This window comes from Babylonia areolata, chromosome 11 (assembly GCF_041734735.1).
Source record: "Babylonia areolata isolate BAREFJ2019XMU chromosome 11, ASM4173473v1, whole genome shotgun sequence".
Classification (NCBI taxonomy): Eukaryota; Metazoa; Mollusca; class Gastropoda; order Neogastropoda; family Buccinidae; genus Babylonia; species Babylonia areolata.
The window spans coordinates 43,491,921-43,511,350 of record NC_134886.1 but is presented as its reverse complement, the minus strand read 5'-3'; the positions used below and the strand labels follow the sequence as shown (position 1 = coordinate 43,511,350).

General features: G+C 41.5%; 1 protein-coding gene across 1 annotated transcript in view; it reads left to right on the top strand.

Moving 5' to 3' along the window:
* The window catches only part of LOC143287759 (uncharacterized), a 51,860-nt gene that overhangs the window by 22,761 nt on the left and 9,669 nt on the right, over window positions 1-19,430 (top strand). The window contains 4 exon segments of the mRNA XM_076596032.1: window positions 9,711-11,917; window positions 11,920-12,051; window positions 13,985-14,217; window positions 15,494-15,724. Coding sequence (XP_076452147.1) covers window positions 9,964-11,917; window positions 11,920-12,051; window positions 13,985-14,217; window positions 15,494-15,724 — 2,550 coding nt within the window. The 5' untranslated portion in view covers window positions 9,711-9,963.

The following is a 19,430-nucleotide window of genomic DNA, read 5'->3' as shown; positions in this document are numbered from 1 at the left end:
TGCTACATAGCCGAGTTCACAACTGACATCAGACACATCAGTGGGTCAGACAACATTGTACCTGATACACTCTCCAGGGCACCTGTGCCTGACCAGGAGCCACTGATTGCTAGCACATCATCAATCCCTGCTGTAGATCTTGCTCAAATGGCAGCGGCACAGCAAACCAATCCCAACGTTGCAGACTTACGCTCCAAACCAGGATCCCTACAACTAAAGGACATCACTCTGGATGGCACCCAAATTCTGTGTGATGTTTCTACTGGCCACCCCCGGCCGGTGGTACCTCCAGCATGGACAAAAACTGTATTTAATGTTTTGCACAACCTGTCTCACCCTGGACCCAAACCCACCACCCGCGCTATCTCAGCACGCTACATCTGGCCTGGACTCAAAAAGGATGTAAAGAACATGGTCAGGGCTTGTCATGAATGTCAGGCTAGCAAAATTGGCCACCATACCAAAACTCCACTGTCCTCTTTTGACCCCCCTGATAGACGCTTTGGTGACATACACGTGGACCTTGTGGGACCCCTCCCTTCATCAGAAGACTGCAATTATCTGCTTACCATCGTGGACAGATTCACAAGATGGCCAGAAGCTATCCCTCTCCCCAACGCAGAAGCTGTTACCTGTGCCAAAGCCTTATCGCGTACTTGGATCGCGCGATTCGGGGTCCCAAACACAATTACTTCAGACCAAGGCCGTCAGTTCACCAGTGCGCTGTGGCGAGAGCTGAATATGGTGCTCGGAATTAAACCCCAAACTATCACAGCATACCACCCCCAGGCCAACGGCATGGTGGAAAGGTTTCATCGCAGCCTCAAAGCTGCTCTCAAAGCTCGCCTCAATGGACCACGCTGGATGAATGAACTACCGATCGTGATGCTTGGCATCCGGACAACGTGGAAAGAAGATCTTGATGCTGCTCATGTTCTCTTCACTTATGGCACAAACCTCCAAGTGCCTGGCGATTTCCTTCCACCCCCATGTGCAGACAAAGTGTTCCCTTCCAGTACTTTCGTCCAAGAACTGCAAGAAAAACTTAGAAAACTTTCCCCTTCCCCCCCTTCCCACCATGGATCATCAGCGTCGTACATTCCCAAAAACTTGCAGTCAGCGGATCAGGTGTACCTTCGACATGACGCACACAAGGGCCCATTAGTGAGACCTTACGATGGACCTTTCCCTGTATTGACCCGTGCTGAAAAACACTTTGACATTTTCAAAGATGGAAAGGCTGTTCGCGTGTCACTGGATCGACTCAAGCCTGCTTATTCCCCACAAACTTTTCCCAAAACCAATCAGGATTCCTGTGTGTCTGAACCACAGGACCCTCATGCTCCTCAGGAAGATCGCACTGCCAAAATGGGTGATGCTGCCGGATCTGATCGCGTTACCAGATCTGATGATGCACAAGGCAACATTCCAGCACCTGCCCAGTATCCTTTGTCAGATGCTCCGGCACCACAAGTTACAACTCGCACAGGAAGACTGGTGCAGAAGCCAAAGAAATATCGAACATTTTACCGACTCAGCCGAGTCTGAACATTGCAACATAGAACAGGTCGAACAGACATTTTCTTGTTCCCCTTATTAATGATACCTCAAAGACTCAACCAAGCTTATACTTTCCAAATGATATTGGACAGTTGTTAGCGAGTCTATCCATTATATTACTTGTTTTATTTTGGTACGTTTGCATTCAACGCAGTGCGCCGTTCTGGGGGGAGCCCTGTAGCACTTACCTAATGCGACTTACCTAATGACATAACGTCGCATGCGATTTGGGTTTTTAGTCAATTGTATTTGAAACCGGAAGCGTTGCTATGACCACGTTGTTCAACGACTGTTTTTGCGAAGTTGATTTGAGAATGTTTTAGTTTTGTTATCAAATGTTTTAAACGTTGTCCGGCGTCCGTGTGCTGCTTCACTATCACTGTTTCACTAACATTTGAGTTATCTATGTCACTCAGTATGAGAATGAATTTGAAGTCTAATTGTAATGAAATAACAGCCCAAAAAGCTGCTTTAAGCACAATATTCTTGAAATATATTTTACAATATATTGAAGAAAAAAGAACAAGAACAAAAAAAAGAATTTCGGACAGCTTGCACATGTTTAAGTTTTGTACGACAATGGACAGAACATTAGCAGGTGATATAAAAAATGGGAACATGAGCAATATGGGAAAAAAAGAGGAAAAATACACATGCATTCTCAACATAAACACTTGTCGACTTTCAAACAGTATGTGTAACTACGTATATATTTGAACAATACCTGTATACAGTGTATTGTATTACAATTTACCTCGGGCACATTGTCTTCCGGCTTCTTTGTTTCAACTGGAAACTTGCTTATTTCTTCATTTTCACTGAATATCGGGTCTTCAATTTGTTCCTGCAAAGTAAATGTACACATCAGAAATAAAAGAGATGACAGCATTTTAAAACAATTTTCAACATATTACACTGTTATTTCCACAAGTTGTCTTACATTGTATAGAACTTGCAACACTGTTTGTATGTCTGGGTATGTACTTTACAGTTTAATTTTATACAGTTATACATGTCTTGTGTGTGTGTGTGTGTGTGTGTGTGTGTGTGTGTGTGATGAAACCTACAGCAAACAAGAGAGGCAAGGCCTTCAAGACTCACTTGTGATGCACTTTAAAAAAAATGTAATCGTTAAAATGTGTTCTGTTATATAACTTAAGCTTCAGGTTAAAAAAAAAAAAAAAAATCCTACCGGCAGATTCGAACCCCACGTATTCGGAAAAGAAGAAACTGTCTTATCCATTACACTATCGTGGCTTCTTAACTGACGTTCAACAATGTATTTAAACATGCTTTTTTTAAAGGGCAATAAATCGATTGCGGTATTCGCAGTGAGAATGCTGTTCAAATCATATTCTGGTGTATCTTGGGCATTCAAAAAATCTTTAAGGACAATTAAAAATTCTTTTTAAGTCTGCGGTAAAGGAGACGTGGCTATCGCCGCAGTCACACTGCAACATTTAGCCATTTTCTCTGGATCTAGATAGATGTACAAGTTTAGTTACACCGGGTTGAAACTGAAACTGACATGGTCGATTCAATTTCTCTTTTATGTTCTTTCTATAGTTTTAAAGTTGATATGAAAATTGAGTATTTTGTTAAACTAATAACATGTAGAGCCAAGTACAAGTACTTCTAAATGTTGTTTGAAGTGAAAAGGACTTCATTTTGAGAAAAGTCAAGACTGGAAATTTTTGCGTTTCATCAATTCAAGGGTATTAACTCTCATGGTTTAGTATTTTTGACTGTGAATTACGACTGATTCTATGGGTATCTTTATGGCAGTTTGGGGCATAATCCAGTAAGTGATGAGGCGTTCACAAATCTTTCTCTGAATAAATATTTAACAGTCTCCTTCTCCAACTTTACATCATTTGAGTATAATTTCAAAATGAAATGTTTAAGATGAGAAAGATCAGTTTAAAGCAAATTAAGTCCCCTAGCATTAATTACAGATTAATTTCCCTTTTTTACTTTCAGCATCAAAACGTTTGCAAAATAAATATAACTTCCATGCTTAGCAAAAGAAGTTCCTGTTTGAAAAAAAAAGAGATAAAAATGACTGCTCTTGTCGTTGTGTCAGAATATCATATCAAAGTGCCAAGTTTAGAGAATAAAAAAATTAAAAAAAAGAAAAGAAGAAGATATATATATATATATATATATATATATATATATATATATATATATATATATATATATATATAACACTAAATGCAGTTTGCATACAATTTGGCTTCTTTTCTTATTTTTTTTGTGCCCATCCCAGAGGTGCAATATTGTTTTAAACAAGATGACTGGAAAGAACTGAATTTTTCCTATTTTTATGCCTAATTTGGTGTCAACTGACAAAGTATTTGCAGAGAAAATGGCAATGTTAAAGTTTACCAAGGACACACAGACACACACACACAGACAACCGAACACCGGGTTAAAACATAGACTCACTTTGTTTACACAAGTGAGTCAAAAACAAAACGAAAATATAAAAAGAATGTAAGGAGCAGAAATCCACACACACAACTGATGAATTTTCTTCTTTATTTCATATGTATTACACATTATATAACATGAATTATCCCTGCTAAATCTTACAGCAGCGAAATGCTCTCTCTCTCTCTCTTTCTCTCTCTCTATCAGTCTGTGTGTGTGAAAACAATCAATAAATAAAATCGAAAACATGAGCAATCCATGCAAACACGTATAACCCCACCCCCCAAAACCATATGCCTTAAATACATCAAACAAATCAATTGATATATTTTCCCCTGTTTATATGTTGCAAATCACATCAAGTTACATGATATTGCTTATCAGTGCTTAATCATACCGATTCAAATCTTTAATTGTTGATTAGTCAAGTTCGCTTACTGTTATCATTAGTACTATTCGTTCTAAGGATGTTATATTGTAATCTCATATTTTACACACACTTTCACCAATTATAAGTTATCTAACACACACACACACACACACACACACACACACACACACACACACACACTGCGTGAACAGTTACTTTTCCCTCACCAGTAGCTGTCTTTTTCCTCTATGTTCAGTTTGTCAAATAACACTTATGATTAAAAGACGCTAAACTGAAGAAGAAGAAGAATACAACAGCTGCAGCAGCAGCAACAACCACACACACACACACACACACACACACACACACTGGGGAATATTGACATGGGGGAGTATCGACGCGGGTGAGTATTGACACGGGGGAGTATCGACACGCTTACATCGACTGCTTATATCATAATTATGTGGTTGGTGCTTTATCCAGTTCCTGATTTTGACAGTTAAAAAAAAAAAAAAAAAAAAGAAGAAGAAAAAGTCAGTTGTACCTGGATTCACTGATACTCATTGGTAATCATAAAGGTAGTTGGTGAGAACTGACATCTACCCTCACACCCCCAGCCAACCACCCGAACTTGAGCACATGCATGTGATTTGATCTATACCTGTAGTCGCATGACTGCCTGGGAATGATAGTGCACTGCAGGTCAGTACTGAAACAAGAAATCACAACCACTAACTGTGTACTACTTCTGCCTGTACAGTTACTACTGTATTACTATCAGTGCCTCTTCTGCTTTTGCTCTTGTTCCGCTGTTTATGATAATAATAATAATAAAAATGTTATAGTGCCAGGTTAGGGTTGGGTTGTGGCATCCCCAAGTCACAACACACTACCCCTGGAGTGTTTGTAGGGATTAGGACAGTGTGTGTGTTGCATCCTGGCTATTGGTCATCCTCTTCTGACCAACCACAGGTGTCCTTCTGGAACATTTTATACATATAGTGTGTTTACAACCAATCAGGTGATGTGTCTCTAAATCATAGACACAGACGGAGTGTTGGGACCGTTGGTCCATTGGGTTGCATGAATATAAACAGCAAGCTCACATGACTACAGCCTTTTCCTTGCTGCTAGCAAACTAGGGAGCCTGACTGAGAGACTGAGGTTCCACTGAGAAAGACATCTGTTGACCAGGAGGGCTGTAAGTAGTGAACAAGGATCTATTTTTTGGACTTAGTTGAATGTTTGATTTCAAGTATTGGGTTCTGTGACTAACACACTGCCCCAGTGGGATTGTATTCCGTCACAAGAACACGAAGTGAACTGAGATGTTTATCACATAAACACTAATAGAACCACTGATTTGATGTGCTAACTGCACATAATTATAAGTGTAACAAACATGTATTTGATTCAGAAACCATGAGTTGTGTCAGAGTACAGCTAGTATGTGTGTAACTTGTTGAGTGAAAGAAAAGTAGTTAAGGTATAAAATGTAGCCAATACTTTGCTCAGTGGAAATACTGGTTTGAGTCTTTGAGACAGTTTACTTGGTACTATGATTACCAGTGAGATACTTTGTAGAGACAAAGGGAAGATATGTTTGGTACTTTGTAAACAGTTATTATTGTACGTGGTTTAACTGTGGTTATGAAGACTGAGAGTTTGTATTTTAGTCAGTGACATGTTTGGTGCAGTTTGTATTAGTCATATATTTGGTACAATATTTTATGTCACTAATTGTTGGTTGAGGATAAGCTAAAGTAAATAGAGCTTCTGTATTCCACATGGATTTCTTTGAGGAGAGTGTATACATTTGCATACGTGGTGAATCGGTCCGACGACATATTGATGTTTGCATGTTATTCTAGCCTTTCATGGCAATGATGTTTAGCATATGTTTTGGTATTGTTTTGACCTGGGTTTTGGTATTTGTATGTGTTCAAGGTGTGCTGCTAAATGCTAGCTGCTGCTAACTGCTAACTGCAAAGTTAGGATGTGCTGCTAAGTTAGGATGTGCTGATAAGTGCTGTGTTAAGTTAGAGAAATAAACACCTCAATTCATCTTACTAAAAGACCCTGCTGTGGTACGAGGAGAGAGTGGATTGTGCACCTATCCTCTGCCTGTTATCCTACCTACCCCTTCCTTCTCCTTTTACCCCCACTCCCACACCCCTTTTTACAATAACAATGTTGACGATGGTGATAAAACTGATTATAATTCATATAGCATGTTTCCTTGTAAGATATGCTCAGCTGCACTGTAAGATGTAAAAGCCAATGTGTAAAACATGCATCTCAACACAAAAATGACAACTTTCATGCATTACCCTGCATAGACATCCAACCAAACATTCACACACACACACACACATGCACGCACGCACGCACGCACGCACGCACGCACACACAAACAAACAAAGAACCAAAAAACCCCACCAAAAACAACAACAAACCCCATCACACTCAAAAACATCATGAATACATATCATGCATCACAATACCCAAATACCTAATTCTTGCTGCTTTTGCTTTTAAACAGCAACAATGATAATAATAATGATGATGATAATGATAATACTAAGAAGAATAAGAAGAAGAGGAAGAAAAAGTACTCATGTGGTGTAAACTCCCCACATAATGGGCTCTAACTAATAATAATAGATTGTACTTATATGGTGTAAACTTCCCAAATAATGGGCTCCAAGTGCCTCACACGAAATAATACGTGTGTACAGTAGTGCATAATAACATACCTCTCCACATGAAAAAATAACATAATTATATATGTGTATTTATATACCAAAACAATAATTACTACAGATGTGAACAATCACACGCACACACACACAGCCACCCACACACAAAAGACACAAGAAAATGCCCTACACAAAATATGCCCCCTGCATCTCCACCCACCCCATACACTTACAGAAACACATACACATATGCATGTGCAAATAAACACACAGAATAAACACCCACCCACATGCACACAGACTACATGAAGACTTAATATAATTGGGGGGTGGGGGAGTGATGCTTGAATCAAAACACAGAACACTGGTGTGTAATGACCTTGATATTGATAACTGTGTGTGTGCGTGCTGAAGACAAACCCTGCCAGTTGGGTGGGGGTGTGGGGGTGTAGGTAGAGGTGGGTGAAACTGGATCTTGACCCTACACACAATCAACACAATGGGATTACGTGCCGGTGTAGTCCCTACACTTGTGTGAGTCAACTGTCTGCCGAGTGGTATGTATGTATAATATGTTTGTAGCTAGATAGAGTTAGGAGAATTAGGAAGATTTCCTATTAGCCTAAAAATAATATGTCAAGTTATTGGCTATTGGATACACATATTAGAGCTTCCTCAAAATTCACTTGTATACACAACATATAACTGCATGTATCGTCAAACAAATGAAAATGTTCAGTGGCTACTTTTCATAAGAAATGTATTAACTAGCACTGGATTAGATCATGTTTGGAAAAATCAGTTCACTTTTAGTGTTAAAAGATTAAAGCATGCTGTATCCAAGAAGCTTGAAAATGAATATATAAAATTTTGGAAACAGAAACATGACAGTTCATCTAAATTAGCATTTTACAAGAACGCTGTGACAAATTATAAAATTGAACCATATTTAAAGAATACAGCAAATACACAACACAGGAAAGCACTGACCATGTTACGAATCAGCGCCCATGACTTACAAATCGAACAGGGAAGATATAAAAATACACCGAAAGAACAAAGACTGTGTGATACTTGTAACAGTTTAGAAGATGAGATTCACCTTTTAGACAATTGTGTAAAGTACAATACTTACAGACACAGATTCCTACTCGATATATGTCGTCCAAATGCAAAGCCTAGTGAATTGATCCTTCTAACAGAAATACAGCCAAGTCTGGCGAAATTTGTTCATGAATGTTTCTCTTCTTAATATGCTCATGTTTATGTTTCATTGTGTCTTATAAACTTTAAGGTTTTATGACAATAAAAAGTATTCTATTCTATTCTATTCTATTCTTCACACACACACACACACACACACACACACACACACACATACCTGATGATAGAAATTTATGGGCTCCTTGCATGTAGAAAAGTAACCATGTTCAAATACTGAAGTAATTTTTTTTTCACTAAGTTATATGTAACATTTGACCATCAGTAAATTAGACCTAGTTTTTTATTTGTGGTGGATAAGTGCAGTTCTGTGCAAGATGATAAAGTGCAAAAATTGTGCGTTCACTCACTCACACACACACTCACACACACACACACACACACACACACACACACATTCACTGTCAGTAGTATCAGTGATCACTGCAAATTACTTCAGTTGGAAAAAACCAAAACAAAGAAAACTGAGTGAAGTGAACATTCAGTGGAACTGATCGACTGGCTTTCTGGAGATTCCTTGTACGTGTCAGTGGAGGAACCCATGGTGAATGCTCATTATATATCTGAAACAACCTTCCACATCATGCCCATTCATCTGACTCTCTGTACCTTTCGCTCTTTGCTAAAACTCATCTTTTCAAAAGCCATATGCAAGCACTCTTGGTTTCTTACTTCTGCAACACCACCCCATGCCTACCACTTCACTTTACTTGTATGAGAGAGAGAGAGAGGAGGGGAGGGGCTTTGGGGGTGGGGGGAGGGGGGGGGGGTGCAGAAAAGGAGAGAGATGGGCCATGGCTGTTCCATATGCATTGTAACTTTTTCTTTCATGTAAAGTGCCCTGAGCTTTTGAAGAAAAAAGACCACAATACAAAGGTGCATCATTGTTATTGTTATCATTATGTTGTTATCATCATTCATATTCTTATTCTTAAGATGAAATAAAATGAAATCATAACTTTGTACCATGTTTTACTTCCCTTTTATGTGAGACAGGCTTGAGTAGTCTCGTATCAAAGCACCATTCCAATTTTGTTTATTCTCACATTGTGAAAATTGCTTTTTCAGTCAAAGAGAGGCATGTTTCTTGCACACCAGTGTGGCAAGGTTCTGGTGAGGCAGGCCAGGCAGGAGTGTTCCCTGATTTTGGACAGCAAGAAGGTGCTCCTTTCATCTGGCCAGTCAGATCTCTTTGAAATAGAATAGAAGAATAAAAGAGAATAGAATAAATCTTTATTCCCAAGTGTACCAGGGTCACAAGGAATATTGGGGGGTGGGTGGGGGTGGGGGATAGTACATAAAATAAGCAAGAGAACAGGATTGGTTATGTGTAGCAGATAGTTTCATACAGCTATTGTTATTAGAGGTCTGTGAACTAATCTCATGATTTGTCAGATTTATTAAAGGTCTTTGTGTTTTCTTTGCAGACACTACCACACTCCAGGCAGACTGGACTGGGAGGCCAGGACTCAAGACTGCTCCATCACAGCCACTCATGTTGAGAACTTGACTCTCAAAAGTAATAGTCACTTACACATTGACAAGCACAGCAAAATGATCTGAGACGCTTTACTTCAAACTGAAGTGCACAGACAAAAAAAGCAACAAAAACCGATGACAATCAGAATTAATTAGCAGTGTTCAGCGTTCTATCAGGAAGAAGTAAGCATACATGACATCATGACGTTTCAAGTCAAATTTGGCAGCCAGCCCAATCTGCAAGAAGATGGAGGCAGCACTGCAGGCAGGGGCCAGCGGGGCAAGTCGGGCAGGGGAAGAGGACAAGGAGGAAGGAGACGGGGAGGAAGACCCAGAAGAGATGGAGAGAAGCAGTTTCCTGAAGATGTTGACTGCAGTGATGACGGTAATGGAAGCGAGGATGACAGCGATGGAGGCAGCAGTGTCACCAGTGAAGGTCAAGGAAAGCAGCTGGGGAGAGGAGGAAGGTACCAAGGACGAGGGAGGGGGCGTGGGGGCAGGTACAGCCAGAGGGGAGACAACGGTGGTGAACAGCGCAGAGCCAGCTGTAACGACCTCAGAGTACTGTCAGGGGAGAAAACCCCTGGCCCTGCACAGCAGGAGATTCACATTTACTACCACAGCGTTCCTCCGGCAGGGGGAGTAGTACCTCCGTCTCAGTTTTCACAGCCTGGTTACCTCCCTTACTCCCAGCAGCCAGGGCCACTGCTGTCCAGTGATGCGTCCTCCAACCCCATGCAATTCCTTCAGCAGCAACCCATTCCAAGCCTAATGCAACCTAATCAGCAGGGCTATCACCAAAAGGACTGTCGCCAACAGGACTCTTGTCAGCAGGGCTATCGCCAACAGGGCTATCACCAACAGGGCTTCCGCCAACAAGACTATCGTCAGCAAGATTATCGGCAACAGGACAATCGCCAACAGAAGCCCTATAGGGAACAACACCCAGGCCAGCCAGCTTTTAATCAGCCTGGTCCCCCAGCATTTAGTCAGCCTGAAAATAGAACATATCTGCTGGGCAACCCACCACCCTTTCCCCAACAGGGCAATCAGAACAGGGGAGGTCAGTCAGTTGGTCAGCGGGGTCCACGAGGGCCCAGTGTAGAGCGCCAGCATCAGCCACCACTGAAGAGGTCAGCTGGACCGACAAGAGGAAGCTCTCAAGGCCTGAACCAGAAATTTTCCGGGCAGGGAAATGATCGAGATGTCAGACCCAAGCAGAGGGAGGAAGACAGGAAGGACAGACCTCCACAGAGACCATCCACCGCTGACAGAGACACAGACAAACCATCGACATCTGCTAAGAACAAACAGGAGCAGCAGCCTTCTAACAGTGATGACAAAGTTGGCATTCCAGAGATCAGTCTTGATGAATCGATCAAGATCTTCAATTTTCTGCTCAGGCAGTTCAATGGAAGAACCAAGTTTGGTACTTTGTTTTCACAGAAAGGTGACCTCTTCAAAGGCATCAGCCATTCCCAGGCAGCTGCTTGGCTTAAACAGTCCAGACGCTTTCTTACCTTTGAAGAGAATGACTTGGTTAAGTTTGTTTCGGTCCTTTCAAAAGAAGCTCGTCTTTGCTATAAATACAGAAAGCCTAACACTGACAAGTGTGGAAACGAAGACTGCCAATTCCTACACATTTGCAGAAACTTTGTTTCAGGATGTTGCCAACGTCAGTCTGCTTGTCATTTTAATCACAGCTTCCTGACACAGAGCAATGCCAAGGTCTGCGCAAAGGCTGGTCTTCAGGATTATTCAGAGGAGGACATACGCACCATTGTCTTGCGAAGTTTGCCTGTGGTTTGTGACAAGTTCAACAAAGGAAAATGTAAAGATGATTGCACTGATCTCCATGTTTGTGCCCAGTTCATCATGAAAAATTGCTTTGACGAAAACTGCAAACTTGGCCATAAAATCAAAGGAACAGAGCACAATGATTGGGTCATTGAGACCTTCAACATGCAGCGTATCAATGAACAGGTTCTGTGGAAAATGGTCATAACAATGAAGCAGGAATCCATGCAAGACGGTACTAAAGCGCCTCCAGTGTCTGCTTCAGGTCTTGCAAGCAAACGACAGGGACCCCCAAACTCACAAAAGCATCAAGATAACCGAAACAAAGCCTGCACGATCAAGAACAAGATTCAGATCTAGCAAGCAAACGACAGGGACCCCCATACTCCAAAAAGCGCCAAGATAAACTGAAACAAAGCCTGAAATCTCAAGAACAGCAAGCTCATGGTCCATTTGTATTGAAAGGGCTCAAAGCACCGGCCACTGTTGAAGGTGAGCAACAAATTAGTTATCATTGTGTTGTGTAAACTTGTGTTAAAACTCCCAGGTTAGAAACGTAATGTGAGTGGTAACGAATGCCAACATAAGTAAGCATTTTAAATCTGAACAAATCCCTGTGCTGTGTCTTGTGGAGACTGTTTTGAAATACGGAACTGACTGATTATACAAAACAAAACCAAAAAGAAGACAAGTGGCTATGAAAAGGAATGTCTGTCATGTGATTTTATTTTCCTGGTGTTATCTTTCTCAGTTTCTGACATGCAGGGTGTGAAATATATTAACATTTGCTGATGATCATGAACTAATCAAGTTCTAATGAATGGATAACAGTATGAAACCTATTACCATGTAATTCAAAGTTTTTATTATTCTTTGAATTATTTTTTTCTTTCTTTTTTTCTTTTTTTACAGATGCTTTTGGTCTTTGTTAAGGTTCAAAACAAGGATTGAGCCACCAGTTTTAGGGGTATTATGAAGAGAGAGAGAGAGAGAGAGAGAGAGAGAGAGAGAGGGGGAGAGAGAGAGAAAGGGAGAGAGTGGGTGTGTGTGTGGAGGGGGGGGGGAGCCCACTAATTTTGTTTTTAAAAAAAGAGAAAAGTTTTAACCCCTTGACTGCTGCTAATAGTACGTTCGTCAGTGAAGGGCTGACATGTCACTATGATAAAAACCCAGCTGACAGGTCAGGATGTCCATTGTTATCATTACCCATTACCCATTGTTATTATCATTACCCATTGTTATTATCATTACCCATTATCCATTGTTATTATCATTACCCATTGTTATCATCATTACCCATTGTTATTATCATTACCCATTGTTATTATCATTACCCATTACCCATTAATTACCCATTACCCATTGTTATCATCATTACCCATTGTTATTATCATTACCCATTGTTATTATCATTACCCATTACCCATTGTTATTATCATTACCCATTGTTATTATCATTACCCATTACCCATTAATTACCCATTACCCATTGTTATTATCATTACCCATTACCCATTAATTACCCATTACCCATTGTTATTATGATTACCCATTGTTATCATCATTACCCATTGTTATTATCATTACCCATTAATTACCCATTACCCATTGTTATTATCATTACCCATTACCCATTAATTACCCATTGTTATTATCATTACCCATTGTTATTATCATTACCCATTGTTATTATCATTACAGAACAAACAAACAAAAACAAATTTCTGAATCTGTGTCTGTGTACATTACGTGTGTGTGTGTGTGTGTGTGTGTGTGTGTGTGCGTGCGTGCGTGCGTGCATGTTTGTGCATGTATGGAGTAATAGCCTAGAGGTAACGCGTCCGCCTAGGAAGCGAGAGAATCTGAGTACACTGGTTCGAATCACAGCTCAGTCACCGGTATTTTCTCCCTCTCCACTAGACCTTGAGTGGTGGTCTGGACGCTAGTCATTCAGATGAGATGATAAAGCAAGGCCCCATTTGCAGCATGCACTCAGTGCACGTAAAAGAATCCATGGCAACAAAAGGGCTGCTCCCTGGCAAAATTCTGTAGAAAAATCCACAGCGATAGGAAAAACAAATAAACTGCATACAGGAAAAAATGTATAAAAATGGGTGGCGCTCTCAATGTAGCGACGCGCTCTACCTGGGGAGAGCAGCCCGAATTTCACTCAGAGAAATCTGTTGTGACAAAAAAGAGAAATACAATGCAAACACTTGTGTTCAAAATGACAAAGGGCTAGACTGTTCACACTTGTGAATGAAATACTTTAATTGCCTTGTTATCAAATGATCAATAATTTCTCACTAATAAAACCTGAATTCCTTAATGCCTAATTAATGTACTTGTTTGCAGTTGCAGTTGCAGTATTGTATTCGGATTTGCAGAACCCAACATTTTACACTTCTGATGATTGTCTTTCCAGGGAGAGAAGAACAGGCAATGTTGCCAGCCAGCCACTACACACACCTTTGCGAGCATCACACCTGGACATACACCTGTAGCAAGGGCTACATGTGTCCTCGATTTCACCACCCCAATAACGCCCCCTTTGTGTGGCAGCTGCATGCTGTTGGAGGCTGGCTGGACTTCTCCGACCAGGACAGCACTGATATAGAACAGGATTTCTGCAACCTGCGAGAAGAAGTGAAGTGTGAGGTATTACTGCAGTTTGCTTTCTGCCCATCTGTACAGGGATAGTGAAATGTTTGGCTTCATGTTGCACAACTTTAAGGTAAATCATGGAGCCTGCTCAACATGTCAGTTTGTTGGGACAGGGAAAAATCTTGCTAGCATTTGGCAAAATCAGTAAAGAAAAATAAAACAAAAAACTTGTTGAAACAGACTGTATTCAGGAATGATAATTATTGGTGCCAAATCATTGGTCTTTTTTATTTTTATTTTTACATTATCTGTGTATAAGAGGCAGATGTTTTTGGAGAAGGAAGGGAATGAAGAGAAATAAAGAAAGTCTTCTGTTGTGTGCATGAATCACAGAGACCCAATACAGATATTGGTATTTTCGCTGCCCACATCAAACATGGTATCATTCTTTGGTGGTGTCGGTGTAGTGTTAAATAGGTCCCCCTTGTAATGATGGTAATGTTGTTGCTGTAGGGTTCATTTATTACATCCAACGGGAACACTTATTGAACTTTTGAGCCCTTTATTCTATTCAGTTATAGGCTACAGTTACAGAGAGAGGTCTACACACACACAGTCAGGGTGGAAGTGATAGGAATGGTCACTGCACTGCAAGGAAAGGAGCAGAGCAGAGGCAGAGACAAAGAGAGGGATGCTATCACCTTGAGAAAGGATTTTTTTCTTTTCCACAGTTAACTATAAGACAAAACTAGATCTCTACACACTTGCCTCCTTTTGTCCTGGGATGATTATACCTGTCAGCCATACCACCTCAGGTGGATGCTGATGTTAAACTGCCAGTTCTTCCAAAGGGGAAGTCAGCAATGCAGAGGCACCAGTAAGAGACAGTGAGCAGTTAGCGTGTGGGCAAATTAAAACGTAGTTACAGTGTATGTGGGAAGACAAGGAAACAAAGTTCAGCTGCATGTTGTATTTCCGCAGTCTTGACACTTGGTATGCAGCAGACAGGGGTGCAGCACCCATGGAAGGAAGCCAGGTGGTAGGGGAGTCAGGGGGGACAGAGGATGGGTGTGGGGAACCAGGATGAAGGCCAGGAAGGGCAAAAGATCTCCTCGTGTCTCCAAACCTTCAGGTGTGATCTGGCTGCTTGTTGTGTGCATGCAAAGAAAAACTAAAACCTGTGCAATGGTCTGTGCCTAAAGAAAATTTGGTTTGGAAAGAAAGCACTGAGCAGCATCAGTGAGCTCTTTACTTCAGGAATTTGAAAAAGGAAGAGCCGCTGCGATGAGCCGTGAATGGTATTACCTTGACCCTGGGTTGATCTGCGCAGGTCATACTGGAGACCTTGGGTGCGGTGAATCTGTCCGTGAATTTCAACACCATGAAGGCTCATGTGATTGCCAGTTCAGTCAGCCAGCTTGATCCAGGACACATCCTCAGAGTGCGTCGGTGGTCCACCCCTTCATACGTGGAGTGTGAGGCTGGGTCTCTTTTCAACTACTACACACAGTGGGTGTGGTACGAGTGCCGTGATGAAGGGCGCTATGAGCCCCTCATTCCCGTGAGTAGTGTGCAGATGTTTGTGGTGCCGGGATGGCAGCTTTGTTGTCATGGTGATCATGTGCAAAGTGACTCTCTCTTTGTAAAGTGCTTGGTGTTTGGTCTCTGACCAAGGATAGGTTTCAGGTTTAGGTTCACTTTAGGTTTCAGTTTCTCAAGGAGGTGTCACTGCATTTGGACAAATCCATATGAGCTACACCACATCTACCAAGCAGATGCCCGACCAGCAGCGTAACCCAGCGCACTTTGTCAGGCCTTGAGTGCATGCTTATAATATTTGTGTACTTATCAGAATTAATTTTCTGCAACAGAATGTTGTCAGGACAACATTTATGTTGCCATGGGTTCTTTTCCAGTGCACTAAGTGCATACTGCAGACGAGACCTTGATTTATTGTCTCATTTGATTGACACTCAGTTTGATTTTCCAGTCAAACTTGGGAGAAAGGGCGAGAGCAAGGTTCGAACCCAAACCTTCATGGACACTGTATTGGCAAATAAACGTCATAACCATTCTGCCACCTTTCTCATTATCAGTCAGTCAGTGATATTTACTCCGTCGTTTGATTAACTTTTGATGATAGATTTAAAGAGTGAATTTGATGAGAGGTCTACAGATCATATTTTGATGATCAGTTTACTCTATCGTTTGATTAACTTTTGACGATAGATTTAAAGAGTGAATTTGATGAGAGGTCTACAGATCATATTTTGATGATCAGTTTACTCTATCGTTTGATTAACTTTTGACGATAGATTTAAAGAGTGAATTTGATGAGAGGTCTACAGATCATATTTTGATGATCAGTTTAGAACTGTCTCTCACAGCTGATTTGACTTGGATGATAGGTTTAGACAGAATTTGGATGATAGGTTTAGACAGAATTTGGATGATAGGTTTAGACAGAATTTTGATAGGTTTAGACAGAATTTGGATGATAGGTTTAGACAGAATTTGGATGATAGGTTTAGACAGAATTTTGATAGGTTTAGACAGAATTTGGATGATAGGTTTAGACAGAATTTTGATAGGTTTAGACAGAATTTGGATGATAGGTTTACTCAGTTACTGTTCAGTGTTGTCTCTGACAGCTGATTGAATTTTGATGATAGGTTTACAGACTGAATTTTGTTATGGTGGGCTTACAGCTGTCTCTCATAGTTGATTGCAATTTGCTGATAGGTTTACAGACAGGATTTTGATGGTAGGCTGACAGATTGAATTCTGTTGATAGGTTCACAGCTGTCTCTCACAGTTAATTTAATTTTGCTGATAGGTTTACAGATTGAATTTTGGTGATGGGTTAACAGACATCTCTCATGGTTTAAAATGTGGCCTGATTTGTTCATTAAAGGGTACCAAATCTTTTTTCTTATTTTCTAACTGCATTTTTCAATATATTTTTGCTGTAATATATACTTTTTTATTTTTAAATTTACACACATGTGACAACGGTATGATACCAGCATTCACATGTGTATGCACTCACCATTGTTTTTACACACACACACACACACACACACACACACGCAGAAGCATGCAAACATGTGTGCACATCCGAAACGGGCATAATGTTTATACTTTCAAATCATTTTTTGTTGGTTTGCTAATGCAGTGTTATGAATGTTTCTTCCAGCTTCTTTGAATGAAAAAGCAGTAAGTTCTCATTGTCAGACCACTGAACATAGCTCACCAGCTGATTTATTGGTTACCATACAAGAGTGAAAAAAAAAACACACCAAAAAAACAAATAAAACAAATCACACACAAAAATGATTTTAGTTCACCAGCTGATTTATTGGTTACCATACAAGAGTGAAAAAAACAAAGAAACAAATCACACAAAAATGGGCTTCGTTCTCACACGTTCTTACAGACTAGTAACAACAGGAACCTCTTGTTGATGTTTCCTTTACTGATGCAAAAACTGAACTGCCTCTGACAGGCTAACAACATGGTTCGGAAACGAGTGAGTACATATCGAAAACGAGGCATGGTCGAGGTCGAGGTCACCGGAGGTGACTATTTCGATCGCGAAACACGAAATACATGATACCGTGACATCTCCCCCTTTAGGTTGATAAACCGAAATGGACAATAAAACTCGAATTGAAATTAATGTTCATTTGATCGATTTCGATAATGTCTATGTGTAGCGGGATGGCTTCTTGATGATGCGTCCTCTTCGTGTCGTTGTCACTTGTGGTGTAGCCGCTGGCTGGTCCTTAGACGACACCATCTGCGTAGGCTCATCGGGCTGGGATGTGGAGCTGACCCCGAATGAGTGATGTCCATGGCTCGCCTCAGCATCACGCTGGATGGGCCGGTTGCACTGAACAGGTTGAGTCTGCTTCTGCTGCCTTGGAGTTGGCTGACTCCGCAAAGGAAGGACGGGATCAGTGTTGGGTACAGTGGGTTGGTTCATGGGGACAATTGGGATTTGGATTGGTTGGGGTAAGGGTCTGGATGTCCTCATAAGGTGGCGCCTGTTACGCCGGTACAGCCCTTTGGATGCCTGTATCTCGTATGATCGAGGTGCACACTGCTTGATGACTGTGGCAGGATTGCCCCACTCCTTCTCGTTGTCCAACTTCTGAAGGACGACGTCACCGGGAAGTAGCTCTGGTAGCTCTTTAGTGCCGTGACGACGGTCAAAGTTAAGCTTAGTGGAGAGCTTGCTTCTGGTGTCTCTGTCTCTTATAGTCTCTTTGTTCACAGTACGTGACTCAAGAGTTGCTGGAAGACATGGGAGTGTGGTTCTCAGGTTTCTGCCGTAAGCTAACATAGCCGGACTTTCTCCTGTTGGTGTTGTTGGAGTGGATCGGTGGATCAGGAGGGCAAGGGCTGGATCATCTTGACTTAGAATCTTCTTAGCCTCCTTGACTGCTCGTTCAGCTCCACCGTTGGCTTGGGAATGGTACGGACTAGTAGTCCTGTGAGAAAACTGCCAGGAATCTGCAAAATCCTGGAACCCCTTGGAAGTAAATTGTCTCCCATTATCTGTGATGATCAACTCAGGTATTCCGTGTCTAGAGATAATGTTCTTCATGCTGTTGATCACGGTCTCTGATGTCTGTTGTCTGAGATGTGCAATCTCGATGAATCGTGAATAGAAGTCATAGAGTACGAGGTAGTGTTGAGCCTTGAACTCAAACAGGTCACACGACACCTTTTGAAAGGGACGTTCTGGTAGCTCAGTCATCACTAGTGGTTCTAATGGCTGTGACGGTCTCTTTACCTCGCATGTACGACAGTCATTCACAATGTTCTTGATCTCTTGGCTTATCCCAGGCCACCAAACTGATGATTTGGCTCTTTCGCGACACTTCGCGATACCCTGGTGTCCATGGTGAATCTTCTCTAAGATTTCTTTCTGCATGGCTGCTGGAATCACGATTCTTGTTCCTCTCAAGAGCAATCCCTTGTACACGCTGAATTCTCCACGGTGCTCATGGAACTTGTGTAGCTCTGGTCGCAGGTCCTGGCGATACTTGGGCCAGCCTGAAGCAGTTTGCTGTAGAGCTTCACTCAGGATTGGGTCTCTCTGGCTCTCTCGGGCTATTTTGTCAAGTCGCTCGTCAGAGATTGGCCAGGATGAGGCGATTCCGTCGACATGAGCCTCCACGTCTGCTGACGAAAAACCTTCCTCCATCTCCTCCTCGACGGGACTTCTCGATAGGGCGTCCGCAACTACCAGGTTCTTGCCT